Raw genomic sequence first — 20,694 nt, forward strand, 5'->3', positions numbered from 1 at the left:
CATACGCTCGTGAGGCTGCAGAAGTCTTTTACGGAAGGCAGCAATATTAGAAAATCTTCAAGAGGATGTAATACAGGAAGAGGCATGCTCTTTGCATAGAATGGTGGGAAATAAGACAGCAAATAGCTGCACTAGCAAAAGACTGAAGAAAAGATAAAGAGGAAATACTGATTTAAATTAAATAATATTGCATGCTGGGTCTGGCTGGGATGGCGTTCATTGCTTCATCGCAGCCCATAGGTTGTGGGCTTGTCACTATAACTGCGTTGATAACTGTCCTGGGTTCAGCACTAGCAGTCATTTTTCTCCTTCTTGGTAGCTGGTGCAGTGCAGTGTTTTGACTTTTGGCTCGGGAACAGAGCTGATAACAAGGATGTCTTGGTTTGACCAAGGACTTTGTGAGCCTCATGCTCTGCCAGGGAGGAGGGGAAGCCGGGAGGAAGCAGAGACAGGACACCTGACCCAAACTGACCAAAGAGGTATTCCATACCACAGCACGTCATGGCCCAGATGTAACTGGGAGTTAGCCAGAAGGGCTGGGAGACTGCGGGGTTGGAGGTATGGGTTGGTGCTTGGTCGGGCTGGGCGGGGGGGGGGGGGGGGGGCAAGTTATCAGCTGGTGGTGAGATGGTGTATTCTCTTCCCTTGCTATTTCCTTTATCATTGTTATTATTGGTGGTAGCAGTAGTGATTTGTGTTATACCTTAGTTACGAAACTGTTCTTACCTCAACTCGTGGGAGTTGCATTCTTTTTGATTCTCCTCTCCGCCCTCTGGTAGTAGGGGGAGGGAAAGAAGGGGGGGAGTGAGTGAACGAGCTGGCTGGCTGGGTTTAAACCGTGACAGTTCTTTTGGCGCCCAATGTGGGGCACGAAGGGTTGAGCTTGTCACTTGTCACAATGCTGATTTATTGGCTCTCAGAGTTGTTCCTCTTGATCTCACAGTTTCAGAATGCAGTACATTACTTAGAGCCGGTATTTGCTGTGTTAGTGTTTATCAAGTGTGGGGCTTGGGCTAAGGTTCTTGTCTCACTGTGCTTTATGGCAATGACTTGTAATACGGGCGGGCTCCAGCAGCAGGGCGGGACGGACGTGGCCGTGGACTTGTACCTGGCCGTCCGGCTGCTCGTCACCGTCCTGGCCCTCGCCCTCGTCTCCGTCTTCGTGAGGCCGCGGGGAGCCGAGGGGGAGCGGCCCCGGGAGCCGGCGGCTGCTGAAGTGGCCCGGGAGAGCGGCCCCGGGGACCAAGCGGCGGCGGGAGCGGGGTCGGAGGCCGCGAGGGGACGGCTGCAGGGAGAGGAGGTCGGGGCGGTCGAGGAGAGGAAGGAGGCGGCTGCCGAGCAGAGGAAGAAGGCGGCAGAGGGGCCGAGCCCCGCTGCCGAGCCCAGCCCTGAGACGGCCGAGAGCATTCCCCGGAAGCCGCCCGCGGAGCCCCGGGAGGACGCAGGAGACCAGGCAGCATTTCCCAGCAAGGCGGAGGAGGAAGAGCTGGACTCAGGAAAAGAGAAGCTGGCGGTGGGAGAGCCGGCAAGCACAGCAGCTACACCAGCCCCAGTGACAAGTACAGCAGCATCGTTTGAGAGTTCTGAAGGTTTTGAATGGCCTTTGGGTATCCTTGGGACCTGCCTGCTGATTGTGGTGGGGATCACCATGTTGGCACACATACAGAGTGTGTTTTACCCATCACCATTTTGTCTGATCTCAAAAGTTAAGCAGAGTCAGGTTTGGGTCTTGTCTGGGGTTAGACGACGATATAGGGGGACCAAGAGGTTTTCTCCAAGTCTGGACAGTCATGAGTGGCAGGGTGTGTGTGACAGTATGGGCAAGTATCTAGTCCACTGGGCCCCTCCAGTGCTTTGGAAGCATCGGAGATGGAAGGCAGCCGTATGGAGTCCCCAGCAACAAGCTGCAGAAACTGCTTAAGGGGACAGTGAATTATTTTGAGCCTGGTGGGCCCATGGCACTTCAGGCCATCAGAGCAGAGATGCAACATAGAGATGGACTCATGATCGAGAGGTGGACTTAACAATGGACACTACTGCCCAGGTTATTCACGGGTGTGAACACTGCACACAGTCTCTCCTGCTCTGGAAGACTGTTACAAGAGATGGAGCCTGACATCATGGACCAGACAGACTCGGCAGCATTATAGGGATTGGTCCATGCATTAAGAAAATGATCTTTTTCTCTTGGTCTGTGTGTATATGGATGTATATATGTGGGAGAGCAATGGTGTATTGAAAATGTGGGATCTGAGCATGACGTGAATGGTATGGAATAAGGGGTGGATAATGTCCTGGGTTCAGCAGTAGCAGTCATTTTTCTCCTCCTTGGTAGCTGGTGCAGTGCAGTGTTTTGACTTTTGGCCTGGGAACAGAGCTGATAACAATGATGTTTTGGTTTGGCCAAGGACTTTGTGAGCCTCATGCTCTGCCAGGGAGGAGGGGAAGCCGGGAGGAAGCAGAGACAGGACACCTGACCCAAGCTAGCCAAAGAGGTATTCCATACCACTGCACGTCATGCCCAGGAGGTAACTGGGAGTTAGCCGGAAGGGCTGGGAGACTGCGGGGTTGGAGGAGGTATGGGTCAGTGCTTGGTCGGGGCAAGTTATCGGTCAGCTTGTGGTGAGATGTTGTATTCTCTTCCCTTGTTATTTCCTTTATCATTGTTATTACTGGTGGTAGCAGTAGCGATTTGTGTCATACCTTAGTTACTAAACTGTTCTTATCTCAACCCGTGGGAGTTGCATTCTTTTCGATTCTCCTCTCTGTCCCTCTGGTAGTAGGGGGAGGGAAAGAAAGGGGGGGAGTGAGTGAACGAGTTACCTGACTGGGTTTAAACCACAACAATAACACACCAATGTTTTAGGTGTTGTTGAACAGTTCTTGCAGGGTATCAAGGTTTTCCCTGCTCCTCACTCTGCCCCCTCAGGAAACAGGCTGGGGTGGGCAAGGGGCTGGTAGAGGGGACAGCCAAGACAGCAACCTAGAGATACTGCAGGACAGTTGACCAAAGGGATACTGCATGCCACGCAATGCTAGGCTCAGCAATAAAACTGGGGATTTCATCTTTCCACAGTAGCCACTATTTGGAGGCTGACTGTGCATTGCTCTGCTCATGGGAGGTGATGTGTGGCTGCCTTTGCATCACTTCACACACACACAGCCTCACCTCTTCCCCTCATTTTTTATATTGGTTTTATCTTGCCCCACAGGTTTTCTCACTTTTGCTCTTCTGATTCTCTACCCAATGCTACTGGGGCAGTGAGTGAGCAATATGCTAGGTGGGATGAACACACCAAACACTGAGAACAGGCAATAATGATGACTATACTGCTGGTCAAGTTATAAATTAATATGAAAGTTTCAAAGACTACAGCTTTGCCCACACACTTATTATTAACATTATCTGAACTATCACATAGGTAGTGAGGAAAAAAAGTATACATGGATACATATTTTTGCCTTAATTTTCCTCCTGGGAGTTGAAGAGATTTTTAGAAAAAAATAATTAAACACACAGCTCATACAGGCTTTCTCTGAATGCTAACCCAAACACAGTTGAAAACATAATGAGTCATATCTAGATGCAGGCCCAATTTAGGAAAAATACGAGTTGCTTTATAGGTAAGTGTTCAATATAGGGTAGGCAGACTGCTGTGCCAGCTGAAGCTGGGGCTGTGTAGACAGACTTGGCCAGCAGTCAATAAGCTCACCTAAACAGTATGGCAGCAACACACCCCTGGCAATATTTTAATGTTTATTTATCTTTACTTATCTATTTGTTCCCATATTTTGCAGGCCTCTGGGTGAAATTCAGGCTGCTGGGGTCAAGTGCACCAGTATCAACAGGGTGAGAATGTCACTGTCAGAAAATGCTATAGCAAGAATGCTAGCTTGCAGATACAATTACAACTTCAGTACAAAGTTTGTCACTATTTTGCTTTTAATATAAACATAGTTGTTGAATTCAGAGGAAAAAAGCAATGCCTTTGAGAAACGTGTGATGGTTTTTACTGCATATATTTTAATTTATGCACAAAGACCTTTTGACATTAACCCGAACAGAAGCCCACTTCTCTCTCTCAACATGATAGATCGTACTCAGTTTGAAGGTGCTCCATTTTCATAACAAAAGCAGTCCCCATCGTGATGTAGGAAGCTATACAGGTGTGCACACTGCTTTTCCTTACTTAGGGCTTTCTAGAGCAACAAAACAAATGGCACACACTGACACAACACACAAAAGCATCTGTGCCAGCTGCCCTGCTTGACATGCTGCTGATTTTAAAGCTTTATCATTGAATCAGTGTCGCTGCTTTGAAGCTGTAGCCTGAACAAAGCATAGTACTTAGTAGTCATAGCAGCTCATTCAGAAAGAATATTTTTTTATAATAAAACCGTGATTTTAAAAAAATAAATATGTGTGCTTCGGGAAATACAGCCACAGAGACAATGCATGGGAGACCTTCAACTTAAAACACATTTCAGCAGAAACTCCGCCTGCTGCCCTCCTACATATAAGGGAGCCTGTGCACACTTAAACCACAATAAAAGATGCCACAGAACTGCCTTTACTGCTCAGTGGCAGGCAGGCTGAGAAGCCGTTATATTGATGCTAGGTAAGGCTCAATTTGAGTAACAGCAAACAGATTTTTTGTCAAATAAAATCTGAGCTACCTGGGGTGAACCTACCCACTGGCCCTGACCTACCCACTGCAGAGAGAACACAGCAGCTGCACAGCCTCTGTTTAAACTAGAAATGCCAGATTTAGAATGGTTCTGATGGTTAAGCTGTAGATAAGCAGGAGAAGCTCAGCACGCTCTCTCATCTCTTGTAAGACTCTTCATTTCCTTGCTCTACACACCTTTGCTTTGGGGGAGCTAGAATTCCAGAGTTGAGCCCATTTTGATCTTTCTGTCACTGGGGATAACCAGAAAAGGCTCAGGGAGTTCTGGGGACCAAGATAACTGGATGAAGTGCTAAGAAAAGCGAGGAGTCTTAAACCCAGACTGACCACAACACAACCACCAAACACAAAAACCAACCGAACTTCTTTCTCTCTGCCCTTTCTCTCTCCAGTAACACCTCTCCTCCCCCCAAGCACCAGTCACCACATCAGCTTCTCTTCTCTAATTAAATGAGTCTGGAGCTGACTTGGAAAGAACACCGGGGACTGCAACACAGAGAAGTTTCTTATTAGCTTGTGTGATGAAGTAGGAGCCTGTTTGGCCAGTTGGTGGCTTAACCTACTTTATTTTAATGAATTATCCACGAAGTGGGATACACAGAGGTGCCATGTAAACATAGTCTGAGATCATCACCATCATCATCAGACAAGCTTTGAAATTAGCTCTAAGGTGCAGTACTTTCTGTGGAGTTTAAAAAAACATATATAAGCACCAGCCAAAATAAACTATCACCCTGTCCCCTGCAGAGGCATACCAGTACCTGCTGATGCGGTGAGGAGTGCCAGCGTGGCACTGGCATGCCACCACACTGTATCTGAACTAGCTACAAGGAAAGGAATAAACTGAGATTTTTTATTATTCAGAAAAAGCATTGAAATGTGTGAACTGTGACATCTGCAGTTCCATTTATCCGCTTAAGAAATAGATGATATTTTTAACAACGGAAGAGCTTTGTAATCTGTTCAAGGGTAGATTTTTTTCCCTTAAAATTCATCACACAAGCCTATTTTCTGTGAAATATTAAAATTAATAGACTGTAACTATCAAAATTCAGATAATTCCTGAGTCCCAAATAATATAACTACAGCACTGAGAACTGCTCTGAAAAAAAAATCAAAGGATCTGGCCCCTGATGCTTTCAGCTAAGTCCAGAAACTCTGAAACAGTTTACTTTGTGTCCTGGCTTGAGAAGTTTTGCAATGTTTCTGGTAGCAATGAGATTTGCTTGACGAGACCCTTTGCCTGGAATATACTTCTGATGTTTGAAACAAGCCTGACATTTCCACTTCCTATTTAATTTTTAAGTAACTACTGCTTTAAAGTTCTGAGCCTAAGTTTCCTACCTCAAGTAAACCAAATCTTTACATTTTTTGCTTTCATTTTCCACTTCTGCTTTTCTTTGCTGGTCAGATCATGTGGAACTAAGCCCCAGTGGCATTACAGGCTTCCTAACCCTACATTTTGCGTTTCTACATTTTCTGTGCAATCAATCATCACTTCCTCTTCTATGTCTGAATAAAATAAACTTCAAGGCTATGCATTAAAATCTTCTAAAAGCAGCGCCATGTCTGCTCTCTTGCAGGAGGAGCAGACCTCAGATTTCAGTGCCAGAGATGAGGAGGCTTCTTGTACAGTTTCTGGATGAAAGAAGAAACTCAGTGTTTCATATGCTGTGAGAAATCAAATCAGCATTTTCCCAAGAGGTAGCCTGGGTGGAATTTGTCTCCATGATATCCCAAATCAGAAAATAAAACAACTTCCTTTTCAAAGTCTCAGTGCTACTGTCATTCAGAGCACAGCTGAAGACAGTGGTAGGGAAAGAGGCTTCTCCTTCTATTTTCCCTCAAGTCTGCAGCGGGGGGGGGGGGGGGGGGGGGAGAGGGAGGGGAGAACCTTCTTAACGACAGTACTCATTTGCTCATAAGGACTAGGTAACAGCCTTACAGTCTTCAAGTAAAGCTTCTCTAGAAGCCCCAGAAAAGAAAGGGCCCTACAGCAAGGATCATTAGCAGGGAGCACCAAATAATTTTTATACATACATATATATGTATTTTATACTGTGTATGCAGAAATCATATCTATATACATATATGTAGAAATATATATCCATGTATATAATTACGGTCAGAAAAAAAAACCAACAACAAAAACTAAACAGAAAACCACAACATTTACAGCAGAAGGTGATCTCTGGTCCTGACACAGCTGCACCAGAAGAACTTGTAATGAATATGCTCTACTCATGCTATGAAGTATTAAAACAAAAACCTATTTAATTATGCATCTTGACATGTCCCCCTCCTGTGCAATGGCTGAAGGTCCTGTGATAGCGGGATCTGTTGGTTTTTTTCAATAAAGATTCAAAGTATGAATGTGCTGCTTATCCCTGTAGTCTCTCACAAGACATACTTTCTACTGTAGAAAACAGAATGTGCATCTACAGCCATGATCATGAGTTCACTTGATTGTTATATGTTAGTACTTTGAAAGTAAGACCACCAGTCATACCTTCCCGGAGTCTGGATCTTAGAGCTAACACCACAACTTCCCACCACAACACTCATCTCCCTCAAACAGATACAACGCAGAGCACACCTCAACCACCACATGCTTTTTCTAACCTTTAGTCTCTTACGAATTAAATTCCAACGAAGATTGGTTTTTGAAGTGAAAAAATACAGCAAATAATGTGAAGAACTAACACCAAGCGGAAGCCTACAACCAGTTCACTGTGTTCAATCTTGTTGACCGAGTCTGATTCTTCACATTCAGGGGAAGTTTTGTTGTAAGGAAATTCCAAAAAACTTTTTTTTTTTTTTTTTTTACCTCAGTTCCTCTGACAAGATTAACTATATTCTACTTCAGGAATAAAAGATTTAAGAAAAAAAAAATCCCCATTAAACTACAAGCCACTTGAAGTGCTCTTTTCTTCCTTTCCAATGTGTTAATCGGACACTTCAGCTTTTCTGTGACCCTGAGGAGGGGAGAACATTCCTTTCAATCTCACTGCTGTGTTTTTCTGATTGCACTAGCAGGTCTTTTCACCCAGCAGCAATCCAGGCAGAGCCGGCTGGTTTGGTGCAATCTGGAAGGTTGTTGTAATAACAGACAGAACAAAAAAGCACAAGGAAGAGCCTGGCAGCTGTATAAAACTCCTTCCGAGCTCCAGACCCACAGAAGTTCATCAGCCTCAGCAATCAGCATGACCAGCCAGTCTCAGGGAATCCAGCAGCTTTTGCAGGCAGAAAAACGTGCCAAGGACAAACTGGAGGAAGCCAAAAAAAGTAAGTAGCTGGCCTGGTTTTACTGTAGTTTTCAACTGCAAGCTCTTCAGGATTACAGTGGTTTACAGAAAACCAACATTATTTCATCTGCATACATCACAGCTGTGCTGCTCCTATTCTTTCTTCACACTTGCATTAGTACTCTGGCTTGACTGCAGCCAGGTATTTAACCAAACCTGAACGTGCAGAGTTTGCTTAAAATTCTGTGTGCACGTGTGCTTGTATGTGCACACATATGCGCCTTATTACATTAAACAAGGTTTTCTTTGTTACATTCATCCTGTCAGCTAGATTTATTCTTGCTTTATCTCAATGCCAATAACATCATAACAGCCTTCCTTAGCTATTTAAACTAGGAATCTACATGCCTCTGACTGCCAGTCCTTGAGGATCAGACTCCAAACTCTCTCTTTATAGATCCTGTATAATTTTTCAGTATTTCTCTTTACTTATGAAATCTAGTAACTTTCTTTCTAATCTTAGCTGGGCTTAGAAATAAAAATACATGAAAACAACAGGAGACTTCAGCACAATGACAGTAATCAAAGTCATAGTACAATCACAAGCACCATCAATGCTGTATAGTCATTGATATGTCTTTCTACATGGTATAAGTAATCACCAAGTGATTAAATGTTCAGGTTAAAATAAATGTCTTGTTTACTGAATGCCTAAATGCCCGGGGCAAAGCATATTTAGATATTCAATAATAATACCTTAAATACTTTTATTCTAGGCATTTATAAGCAAAACATTAACAACAACAAATAGAAAAATTAAGGTGTCTGCCAGAAGAATTTAAATCAAAGAAATAATTCCCCTGGCAGAGTTTTTCCATTATTCATATCCTTTTATTTTCTGTATTCATCTCCCAGTGATTTAAAGCAAAATATGGTGACCTTATTCTCCTGAATGTAGGTACCAACCACATGAGTCACTGACCTGCATTAGAACCAGAACTGTTTTGTAGAGTTATCCTAATTCAAAAACCAACAGCAGGAAACAATATTGTCCTGCAGGACTCAAGTGAAATGCACAAAGATGATATCGTGTGGAGCAAGAGTGTGACAAAGGAACATATTTTGTTCCCCAGGGCGAAATAGAAGCTAAACAAAAATAATTTGTGCATCTTCCATATTCGTGTTACAAACAAATCAGCTGTGTGCCCATTAATTATTAGTTTGACATGTTAATTTGTACAGCAGTACACAAAAAATAAGTAAAAAGGCAACACCACTTCCCTGAGCATCCAGCCACTACCCATGCCTTGCAGAATCAACCGGGAGGCAGAGAATTTGCCCACCTTTATAAAACAGAAGGTTCACAAAAAGAAGGTGTTTGAAGGTTGCTGCGCCCAGCCTGAAAGCAAGGAATAATTAAGAAGTGATTCCACCTTTACATAGCCAAATGAGGTGCTGTAGGTGGGATGATTCTTCCCTACTGTAGGGCAGAGGAAATGCACTGTTCCCTGAAGCAATAAGCAAGAAAGCATATGACCTGGAAAGGGACATCCGTCACTGGAGGGAGTGGAAGCTTGGTCTGAACACAGGCTGCAGAATGAGGACTTTAGCCATAATAGCTTGATGTTGATTGCCCTTTACTTTTGGTTTTGGGCTTCTTTGATGTTTTCATTTCTAAATTAAAATGTTTTGTTTCAGTTTAGATTTTTTTTCTAAAAGAATCAGTTAAAAAGAGGTTTTGTAAATTAAGGAGTTCCAAGAATGAAAAATATTATTATAACATAAAACTAGTCAGCAATTTGTCTTGCAGAATCCAGACATAGTTACTGGTGCCTTTGCTCTGCCAAAAAATGCACTATCCTGTCATCACCTCAGTCCTATACAGTGTGTTTGTGATAAGCACAAAGCTTCTTACAGATAAAGTATCTTCCAGATCCCTTTGAGTATGAAACATGAATTAAACCACTGCCTACGCTTACCTCAACACTAATACAAGGGGAGAAGTTATTCAACAGCTACAGAAAAAGAGCTATTAAGAATTTTGCTACCAGTAAAAATATTCAGAGTAAAAATATTTCATCAGTACGAGTATCTTCTCCATTACTTTCAAGGGCAAACAGGTTTTTTTCCTTTATAAAAATTCAGGAAAATGAAAGTTTCTCATACATAAATATCTGGATGTAGAGGGGGAGATGGAAGAGGATATAAAGACGACAGAGCCAGACTCTTTTTAATGGCATCCACTGAAAGGGCAAGAGGTAATAGGAAAAATTTAAATGTAAGAAAACAACTCTATAACTGTGAGGGAGATCAAACCCAGGAACAGGCTGCCCAGAGAGGCAGGGGACATCCTCCATCCTCAGAGACATTCAGACCCACTGGATATGGCCCTGATCAAGCTGCCCTTGCCAAGCCTGCTCCGAGCAAGGGCTTGGAATAGACCCCGGAGGCTCCTTCCAGCCTCAGCAGTTCTGTGTAATCCCATGAGAAACCTCAAGCATTTCTAAGAAATTTTATTCCTAGGTGTAGCTGATCAGTGGCAAAAAGTTTAAATAACTAATGAAGTGGCATATTCATCTACAGCCTAAAGACTCTGTGGTTTCCTTTTGTTCACGTTAAATACTGACAACAGTTTCTACCAGGGTGTGAACAGCAAAGCTCTTGTGAATTTTAGATCTCATGATCCCACAAGCAAGGTTAGGCCTTAGTATTTCTGATTTGCTTGGGGTTTTTTTAAGTCCTCCCTGGATTTTGTGTTAAAACAAACGTTATAGTTAATCTAGGAGAATAATTATAGCTATACAATCAATATAATTACAGAATAATTACAGCAATACAAAGCTATACAATAATATTATATTCAACATTACAAGAGGCTTGCAATGAAGCTACAAAATAAAATATTTAAAAATCTCCATGTTGTACTAATTTCAATTTTGTTCACAGCAATGTCACTACACCACCTTAAATACTTAATATACCAGCATAACATAAATGATGTTGGACAAGGCTAAAAGGGATTCTTTTAATACAAATCTGGTTATGCCAAGTCAGAATTACTTCAACAGTCTCTTCTCCAGAGTGATTCTGCAGTTAAATTAGAATAAAGGATGGCAAAGTTTGTCTCTGAGCATAAAAACTAAGATAAAAGGAAATACATGAAAAGTAACCAATATAACCAGTTTAATCGGTTAACCTGTGCACACACATAAAGTTCAGTGAAACAAGGTGAGGATGTGCTGCTTCATCGCAGAAAATGCTAGCCCAAATCCACCTGGTACCAGTTTAGACCAGCAGCTTCTGCTCAGGGGCTGGCACTCTGCAGATCTAGGCTGCAAATGAAAGCAGTGAACCATTAGCGAGTCCTGGTGCAGTCCTGTCCCTGTTAAACTGCACCTATGACCTCCTTTGTCACCGAAAACAGTCATTGCACAACAGCCCTGTAGGAATGGGTCCAACTGTTCTATTTACATTGTAATGTGAGAAGAATGAATGGCAGGTTGTCCATAGGACACAACCAGAAAAAGTCATTTTCAAGGAAATGTGATTAGAAAAACTCCCCTTATGCAAACCCTTCAGTGTTTACAGTTGATACTCACATAACCAGATCAAAATGTAGTGTCAACACACATTATATTGTATACAAACAGATAACGGGCCTATTTTTTGCTTACATATGTGCAGCTCTTTGTAATACAAAATCCATTTTGGACAGCTAAAAAATTAGCAAATATATGCAATTATATTTATAGACATGAATTAAAGCAAAAAAATACAAAAAAAAAAGCTGTTCTTTACATGTCTTTTCATACTTCTTGCTCAATACCCTTTTATCCAGGCTTGCAATATCTTTACTGTATCATTGGCTGACATCATTTATACCTGAAAAATTAGTAATAAGTTGTTGATAAATGCACACATGCAAGGCTGAAACTATTGATTAAACAAACCAAAACAGTCTGAAATCCTTCAGTCTTCTACACACAGCACAGCTTTAGCTATAATTTTTGGAACCTAGAAATAACTGTATTGTCAGAGCCAAGGCATCAATTCATGAAAATCCTTTTGGGCAAAACAAGGGAAACCAATGTGTCATGAACACTGGATTTAACAAAACTTGTTTTCCTATAGATTTTTCTATCTTGGCTTGAATTTCTAGCACCTAATAAAATGAAAACTCAGATGAAAGATTTCAGAAATTCAGATTAAAAACAAATGTTAATCAAAATAAGATATTGTAAACAGAATTAGATCCATGGCATTCTCTTGGATAATATTCAGGACATATTTTATCTGCTGAAAAAAACTATACATACTGATCAGCTGCTCCTATTGTTTTTTTATTAAAAGTGTAAAATAGCCTTCTCAAAATAAGCATCCTAAATCCCATTTTGCAGACGATTTAACACTGTTGAAGATAACTGAAATGGTCCTATTTAAAGAAAACAGGATTAATTTTTGGCAACTTCTTTATATGAAATTATTTCTATGCAGGACTTCAGCTAGAAGCCTAGATGGTATGTTTGCAATCAGAAAGAAAATTTTAGCATGGCAGTTTTGGGGAAGTAAGATAACTGTGTTTGAGCAAATTAGAATGCAAGACTTTTTCTTTCTACTGTCTTTTTCTTGCAAGATCAAAAAAAAACCAACAACCTAAAAACCTTCCAGTATTTTGGATCTAACCAGGGCTAAGAATTTCATTAACATTACAAAAACACCTAGAGAAAATAATACAGCCTTTCTCCATTCTAGTAATGCTCTCCCATGTTAGGTAAGAAAATCTGATACAGAGCTGACCTGGTTAAGATTTGGCCAATTTTACATGATGCCTAGAAACGTGTGGGCTGTCAGCTACAGTAATCATGGATGGCAGTTGACAAGGAATCCAGAGCATAGCTGCTTTGCTGCTCTTCACCTTCAAGGATGGGAAGGAGGGATGAAGGGGCAGCAGCAAAGCTGGCCCCCACAGCTCGCCCTGTGGGAGAAAAGTCTCCTCAAACTTAGAGCTTTCTGTACCTCACCTTTATGATCGTAGAGGAAATACCACAGGGACAGGTTGGTTTGCCCATCCTCCTGTATTTCTTTCCCTCTTTTTGCAAGATCTTGGCTGAATTTCAATGCTCTGCCATCCTTCAGTGTCTAAGGCTTGATTTCAGCTCGTCTGTGCTCTGCAGAGAATCCCATCCGGAAAATCATAAGACTTTGAAAAGGCAATCCCATATTGCACAACTAAGGTAGCAGACAAGTGGTTAATAACAGACTGATTAATTAATTTTGGTTTGTCTCTAGTGAAACAGCAGGTTAAGCTCTAGTTTCTGCTTAACTTAATCAGGTGCAGCATATGCACTATCGCATATGTCGGCAGTTGCCGATTCTGTCCACAACGTTGTTGAACTAGCAGTAATTTACTCACAGCTTTTCCACTTAATTAAATAAGAAGCAGCAGGTTCCTGCTGTGCCAATCCTAAAGGCATCATGGAAAGATGAAATGGCTGCCACCCTACAGTGACACTCTATGTATTGTGCTTACTCCAGTGCACTGTCAAGAGCTGACACGTATGTATACATACACTTTTTGGTTCACTAGCTGCATTGTCAGAGGCAAATGAACTGTTGTTTTACAGTTACTGTCTTCCTATTTTGTGCATTTTAAATGGATTTCTTTATCTATCTGGTGGCCAAATATGCGACATATTTACTACAGATGGCCCCCCAGATGGAATTTGAAATTAAAATCCCACTGATTTTGAAATAATTTAATTTGCTATAGAGATCCAGTTCCTCAGCTGGTGAAATTGGCAGAACTTCATCATAGTCACTCCTCCTGACTTACAGCTTGAGAAACACCCCCCAGCTCTGCTCCTGGAGAAAAGCTCTATAAATGTCTGATCAGCTCCAAATTAGAATAAAGGAAACTCCAAAATTAAGACCTAAACCTGGATCCAAATTTTGATGTTCAGATTGATGTCAGTCTCTTACACAAATCTGTCAGTTCACACATACTCATCCCAAGACTTCATATGGTTAATGGCAGAGGCTGAGGGAATCAGCCTTTATCACGCGTATACAAGCCCTAAGAAAGTACATATTAAGTTTTAAACTGCCTCTCTGTCCCTTAACACATAAGCACAGTGCCTCAGTGGTAGAAGGACTCTGCGCAATATAGTTAACTACACAAGAGAGCACTGCTCTGCTGAACTGAGAGTCAGTAAAGCTATCTAGTTCCTCACTAGGTTGCTCCTTCCTGTAAAAAGCCTTTATACGATCATGCACCCCAGTTCCCACAATAAGAACACCCACAACATCAAATAGTGCAGGAAACAAGACTTTAAAAGGCAATTCACATTTCAGGCATCTCTCTGCTTCTAATCATCCATCTGCAGACAACGCCTTGAGAAGGAGCCATCAACTGGGCAAATAATTTACTGGTGGATCAGGCATTTTTCCCAGGCTTTTGTTGAATCTCAGATGCCTCATAAACAAGTCTTCCTCCCAAGATTCAGCTTCCTCATTGCACCATGCTCAGTGAAACTAGACTGCTATATGCCACACCTGATAAGGCTTCAGAAGCCAAGCATATGTGTAATCAATCCAATGCAGCAGCCTGGAGAAAATAAACCAGAAATACTAATGCTTGCCATTCTAGCCTAGGCGTATAATGTTCCTTAGGGTTTCAGAAAATGTACTGTTTTCAGCTTCCTTGCTTGAATTGAATGATTAAAAGAACCAATCAACCAAAAAAAAAACTACAACAAAAACTCACAAGGGTATTTATATTGCTCAGTGATGTTTAGTAAATAAAGAAATGGCTGTTTCAGGCATGAGACCAAGATGTCTCTTTTCAGCTGCTCAGCCTCCAATCTCTTATTCTTGTAGTATCCTAATTTAAGCAACTAAGAAATAGCTTTTTCAGCCATTGAAGATGCTTTTTTCCTCTTAAGAGAAGGAAGCAAGCTTATTCCCTCCTACTCATAAAACTCTATCTGTTCAGCAGAAAGATATCATAAAAATCAGCATCAGCCCAGGTGTCTCAAATGTAACATACCAACTCTAAATGCAAGAGGTTTATAGCTACATCAGCTAGAAAGTGACTTTTTCCAAACGAAAGCAGATTCCTGTGGTGATCCATGAAACTTTACCAATTTTATACAAAACAAGCAGACAAAGATGCATCACCATGGGGTGGTTATGACATGTTCAACACCTGTTTCATGTAAAAATTTAAGCACCACATCCCCATCAAACCTTTTACTCCTTTGCTTTACATAACATCCCTGCTACACCCAGGAGCAACCTTATGCTTATGGTCATTAAGGGAAAAGGGTGAGGGAGAAGAGGACAAAGCCTGAAGGTTGCCGCTCAGTTTGGTAGTGGTTAAGACATATCTTGCAGTACTTTGGAAATCTGCCAACTCTAGCGGAATCCAGTTGGTGTGGGATGAAGGGATGCTGGCAACCCATCAATAGAGCAAATCTGACAGAATAAAGTCTTTTCCTACCAGTGACAACTAAAATCTGTTATCTGGCTGCTACTATTGCTGATGAAGGAAAGATAGATATTTATTTAAACACCAAGCTGTGATTAAAAAAAAAAAAATGCATTTGTGTTTACGAGATAATGTGTAATTGCAAAAAGACTTCTGTTGTTAGCAAACCAACAAGCTTTTCATTTGATGTGTGCTTTCACACAGGGAGTTGGTCTCAAAAGATGGGTACTTTTGTGACTGGCTTTCAATCAAAAAGCACCTACCTAAATCACTTTGGATCTTCTGACTATTCTTGTGCAAATAAAGCTGCTGTTGACTTTGCTCAAAGCTTTGTCTGTTTTACTATGCTGGGTAAAATACCTCTGATTTAGAGATATTCATCTTTTGGTATACAGTGACAATTGTGTGTGAAGTAAATCTCTGTTTTTTTTCCCCATTAGGAAAGGGGAAAAGGCTGAAGCAGGCCAAAGAAGAAGCCATAGCTGAGATAGACCACTACAGGTTACAGAGGGAGAAGGAATTTAGGAACAAGCAAACAACTGTAAGAAACCTGCATATGTTCTTTTGTAGTGTCAGTCTGCTCAATGGTAAAACAAATTGCTTCAGTGTTACATAGGGACTTCTGCAAACCAACATGATCACACTGATTAAACAGAGGTAACACCTACAGTGTTTATATGCTTCATTTTGACTTCTTCACGGGCTTTGAATGCATTTGAGAAGGTATTGTCGACTTTCACAATTAAAATTGTCCAGATTCTGTATTTGGCTCATGCTTGTCCTTTGAAGACATACCTCTCAAAGAAAAATGCCTTTGGGTCCTCTTTCTTTAACACCAGACAGACCTCATTCCCGTCTTGAAACTGGAGGTTACAGTAAGGTGGATGCGGCAGTAAAAGCAATGATTTAAAATCTTTCTTTCTGATTGTGTTCTACTTTAGCTCACTTTTTTGACTGCATCTTTGGTGAACTGAAATCTTCAAAACTTTGGGGGTTTTCATTATATTTTCATAGTAAAGCTATTACTTTTGTGGGAACTCAATTTTTTCATTACAAGCAAAATTAAAGCTCCAGGGAAAGGCCACTCTCTGTGACAGAACATTTCACACAAGCAGGACAAAGCACATATTGTTCCTCAAATGACAGTATGTTGTACAAGATCATTGCAGTCCTCCTTCACATTCCCTGACCTCATTATGTCAAACATTTATCCACTCAGACAAATGTCATCATTATTAACCTGTGCCTGGAAGGCAGGCAGGAGTTCCAGCTAAGCCAGTGCAGAGGGAAGTCTGATGCCCAGTTCAGTTAACTGGCTCAGGTATTTGGACACAAGTATTTTTAATTCTCTGTCACAGTCCCATTTAATGTTATTCTTCCTCTTGTACTTACTTGTTTGCTGTATCAAAACTGGGGTAAATTTTCTCATACTATGGGATGTTCCACATCAGTCCAGCATGAACAACAGCAGCAACAGAAAATTATTAAGTTAGAGTGACAAGACCTTTTTTTTTTCTTTTTACACAAGATCTTTTTTCAAAACATACTAAATTTAAGCCCAGGGTTTGTACTCAGGGTCCGAGATCTGTGAACTCAGGTGTTGTGCAGGCTGGGTCTGAATTATGTGGCTTCCAAGTCAGTGAGTTAAGGTAACATTTTAGAGACTTTGGAATGACATGAGCATAAAACCAGTAAGGACAAAATAAAGGGCAAACCTTCAAGGCCAGCAGAAAATTATCTGCATTCTGACAAGCAAAAAGTCTTCAAATTCAGAAGCAGAAAACAGTTAAAAAAAATACAAAGCAGAATTGACTATCTTGTTACAGTATTAGTATGAGCTGAGAAAGCAGGTTCCCAGTCTGCAGAAGCTCTTCTTAGAGTTATACTACTATTATACTACGTTTCTTGAGGTTTTTCAAAAGTATTTAGTAGCTGGATAGCACACAACCATCCGGGATCTCTAGGAAGTTATTTTCCCCAGTGGAAAACATCAGCTTCAGAAATCTTATCTAAGCTGTACAATCTTCCCCACATGAGACCTTTACCATTTGTCTAAAAGCTAAAATGAAATGCCAGCTAAAAACAGTTACTATAGCAAGCTATAATCTTTTCCCAATATTTACATCCTATATTACTTACATGCTATATTACTGCCAAATCGGAAAGTGTTTTACATCTGGATTACAAGAAAGCTTTTTACTACATTGTCAGGTATTGATTAAGTTGCAAAAGATCTTAACGCAGCTGCATTTCCTTCTTTTAAGGACTAAGTTGGGCTGAAACCACATGGAAAATAAACCTTATCACTCCTCCCTCATTTCTGGTCATGCCCTAGGTATTCCACTAATATCACAGGTTAGCTTCAGCTGCTAGTCCGCTCCAGAGAACCACAGCAGGAATATGAATATATTATTTATTCCTTTCTTACTCTGTCATCATGCAGAAATGTCTTCCACCCTCCCCAATGAATTTTTTAACTGGAAACCTTTTCTGTGGTGGTATCTGTAGAACTTTTCCATAAGGGAGGAATTCTAGGGATGTTGGGGCAGTGGGGGAGGAAGAAGCAAAGTCACAGATTTGGAACTCGTGCATCTGTTAATAACATAACCTTGCTAAAATGTTCAGCAAGTCTAGAGTTAATTAAATTCTAAGCGAATGTCCTGATATTAACTGTGCCAAAAGCTGTCTGGTATTTTGCCAGATAAGAAAATGTAACATTAACAGACCTTGTCTGCGGCCTGTTGAGGGTTGTACATCACTAACTGCTGAAGACATTTCAAGTACTCTGAAACTGTAATGTTTTGCTCCTTAGCCACACTCACATTCATTCTCAGTGAGGCCAAATGGAGCACATGGGTGACAGAACTTAGTGGCTAGTCATTGAAATAGAAAACTAATTAAAATGAGCGATATAAAAGACAAACATGCACAATGTTGTTCCCACAGTGAACTGGGAAACTTTCATTACATGGGGAGATTCTCATTGCTAATGAGCATATGAAAGAGTTCCCTTTAATCCTGCTTTTATATATACCGTTCAACTTAGATCATACCCTTACTGCTAGGAAGCCCTGTGACATGTTTGGATTATGTTTAGGCTAGATAATGAAGAAAAGTACAGTAAACACAGTCATACATAACCCTTTATTTTGCTCAGAGGACTTCTGCTTTTCAGGTCATGGGCTCCCAAGGCAACCTCTCTGCTAAAATAGAAGAGCAAACAACAGAAAACGTCCGAAACCTCACTAGCAGCTACCACAAGAACATGGAGAGCATGATGAAAAAGCTTTTGAACACGATATGTGATATCAACCCCGAACTTCACCCAAACTTCAGACATGCAGTTTAAGATCCATTGATGTACTTAAGGATGTTTGTAAAAGTAGCCTTCTTTCTTGATAAGCATAAATATTTTCTCATTTACTGTTTCTGTATACGTGAAATAAAAAGAACACTAAAGCCAAAAGCACACGGTTCCGTATATGCTTTTAATGTGACAATAATTACACAGGGTTTCACAAGCATTTGTTGGAATATTGTTTCCTGTTGGTAGCTAAGCAGCTGTCATTTAGACAAGGGCAAGTCAACAACAGTAGAATAAATGATTATTTGACACCAGCAGCTTTTCAGGAGGAGTCTTTATTCCTTTTCTTTTGTAAAATGTTCTGTAGTGGGGTATACTTCTTCACTTCAAGAGTGGCAGGACACTGGAGCAGGCTGCCCAGCGAAACTGTGGCTGCCCCATCCCTGGCAGTGTTCAAGGCCAGGCTGGATGGGGCTTGAGCAACCTGGTCTAGTGGAAGATGTCCCTGCCCACAGAAGGGAGGTTGGAACAAGATGATCTTTAAGGTTCCTTCCAAACCAAACCAGTCTATGGTTGATATATGATTCTATGTGGTCTTACATAAAGTCTGCTTATCCCAATCTTCACTGTACTTCAAGAATATCACAAAAACTTAAAGGATTTCTGCCTCCCTTGTAAGACACAGAGTGCTTTGCTTATAGAACATATAGGAAGTCTGCAGCTTTTGGTCAAAAGGAATGGGTCAAAACATTTTCAATTTTTGCATGCTGATTTAGAGCAAAATATGTCGTGTTTTAAACCCTAGCCAGACAGCTTGTTCACTCACTCCCAGTGAGTGGTGCCGGGCTGAGAGCAGTCAAGCCCTCTCCCCCCCGCCCCGGGGCTCTCCCCTTCGCCGTTCCCAGAGGGATGGGGAGGAGGATTGAAAGAGTGCAACTCCCACGGGTTGAGACAAGAACAGTCCAGCAACCAATGTACAACACAAATCGCCACCGCTACCACCAACGACAACAATGGTAAGAGAAAATAACAAGGGAAGAGAAGACGATACCATCAGCCAAGAAACGAGTCCGACCCAGAAGCCCGTGTCCTTCCGGGTAACTCCCAGTCACCCCCCACCCCGGCCATGACGTGCTGTGGTATGGAATACCTCTTTGGCTAGCCTGGGTCAGGCGCCCCGTCTCTGCTTCCTCACAGCTTCCCCTCCTCCCTGGCAGAGCATGAGCCTCACAGAGTCCTTGGTCAGGGTAAACATCACTTAGCAACAACCAAAAACATCGGCATCACCAGCACTGTTCCCGGGCTGGAAGTCAAAACACAGCACTGCACCAGCTACCACGAAGGAGAAACATGACTGCTACTGCTGAACCCAGGACAAGCTGACTTTTACAGAATTACATTCAAAAGCTGTACTCAAAGTGTTATCCTTTTTCTATAACCACACCATAAACTTTATATAGCTTTGTTAAGTTTGAAAACTGAGAACAGGAGTAATCATTATTTACAAAATTGCTTTGGTTCAAGGTGCAGACTGGCAGACCCATCATTATCTATAAAGTTACACCAAAAGCACAGGAATCCATGGGCTCAAACTCTACAGCAGTTACATTAGATGGTACCTTAACCCACAAGTTGTCCACAGAAATCTCGTCACTTAGGGCTCACTTCTGTTACTCTAAGTGACCTTGAGCACTATTCAATGGCGCAGATTTCCCTTTCAATGAATTCTGCTGCAGTTCGGAAAATACAATATGATCTGGTGCTTTCAAGGTGAAGACCATTAAATCTGATGGGAGGATGATGGGAGGCACTGCTGAAGTGGGGGTCTGGCACCTGCATCATGAACCCCCTTAATGCCTTGTCTCCAGTACAAAATAACACCGAATTAGAAAAGAAGCCTGAGAAACTGCAATGACCAGCAAACAATAGCCATGATTCTCAGTCCACGTAGACACAGACAAATCATTTCAA

At 41.6% G+C, this 20,694-nt stretch overlaps 1 protein-coding gene across 1 annotated transcript; it reads left to right on the forward strand.

Moving 5' to 3' along the window:
• Positions 1-7,681: 7,681 nt before the first annotated feature.
• On the forward strand, positions 7,682-19,037 carry ATP6V1G3 (ATPase H+ transporting V1 subunit G3). The gene is made up of 3 exons (XM_057429136.1): positions 7,682-7,973; positions 15,860-15,960; positions 18,595-19,037. The coding sequence occupies exons 1-3, from the start codon at positions 7,892-7,894 to the stop codon at positions 18,766-18,768; spliced, it is 357 nt and encodes a 118-aa protein (XP_057285119.1). The 5' UTR covers positions 7,682-7,891; the 3' UTR covers positions 18,769-19,037.
• The last annotated feature ends 1,657 nt before the right edge of the window (positions 19,038-20,694 follow it).

Source organism: Pezoporus wallicus, unplaced genomic scaffold (genome assembly GCF_028554395.1).
Source record: "Pezoporus wallicus isolate ANWC-B61680 ecotype Strahan unplaced genomic scaffold, APGP_CSIRO_Pwel_v1 contig_593, whole genome shotgun sequence".
Classification (NCBI taxonomy): Eukaryota; Metazoa; Chordata; class Aves; order Psittaciformes; family Psittacidae; genus Pezoporus; species Pezoporus wallicus.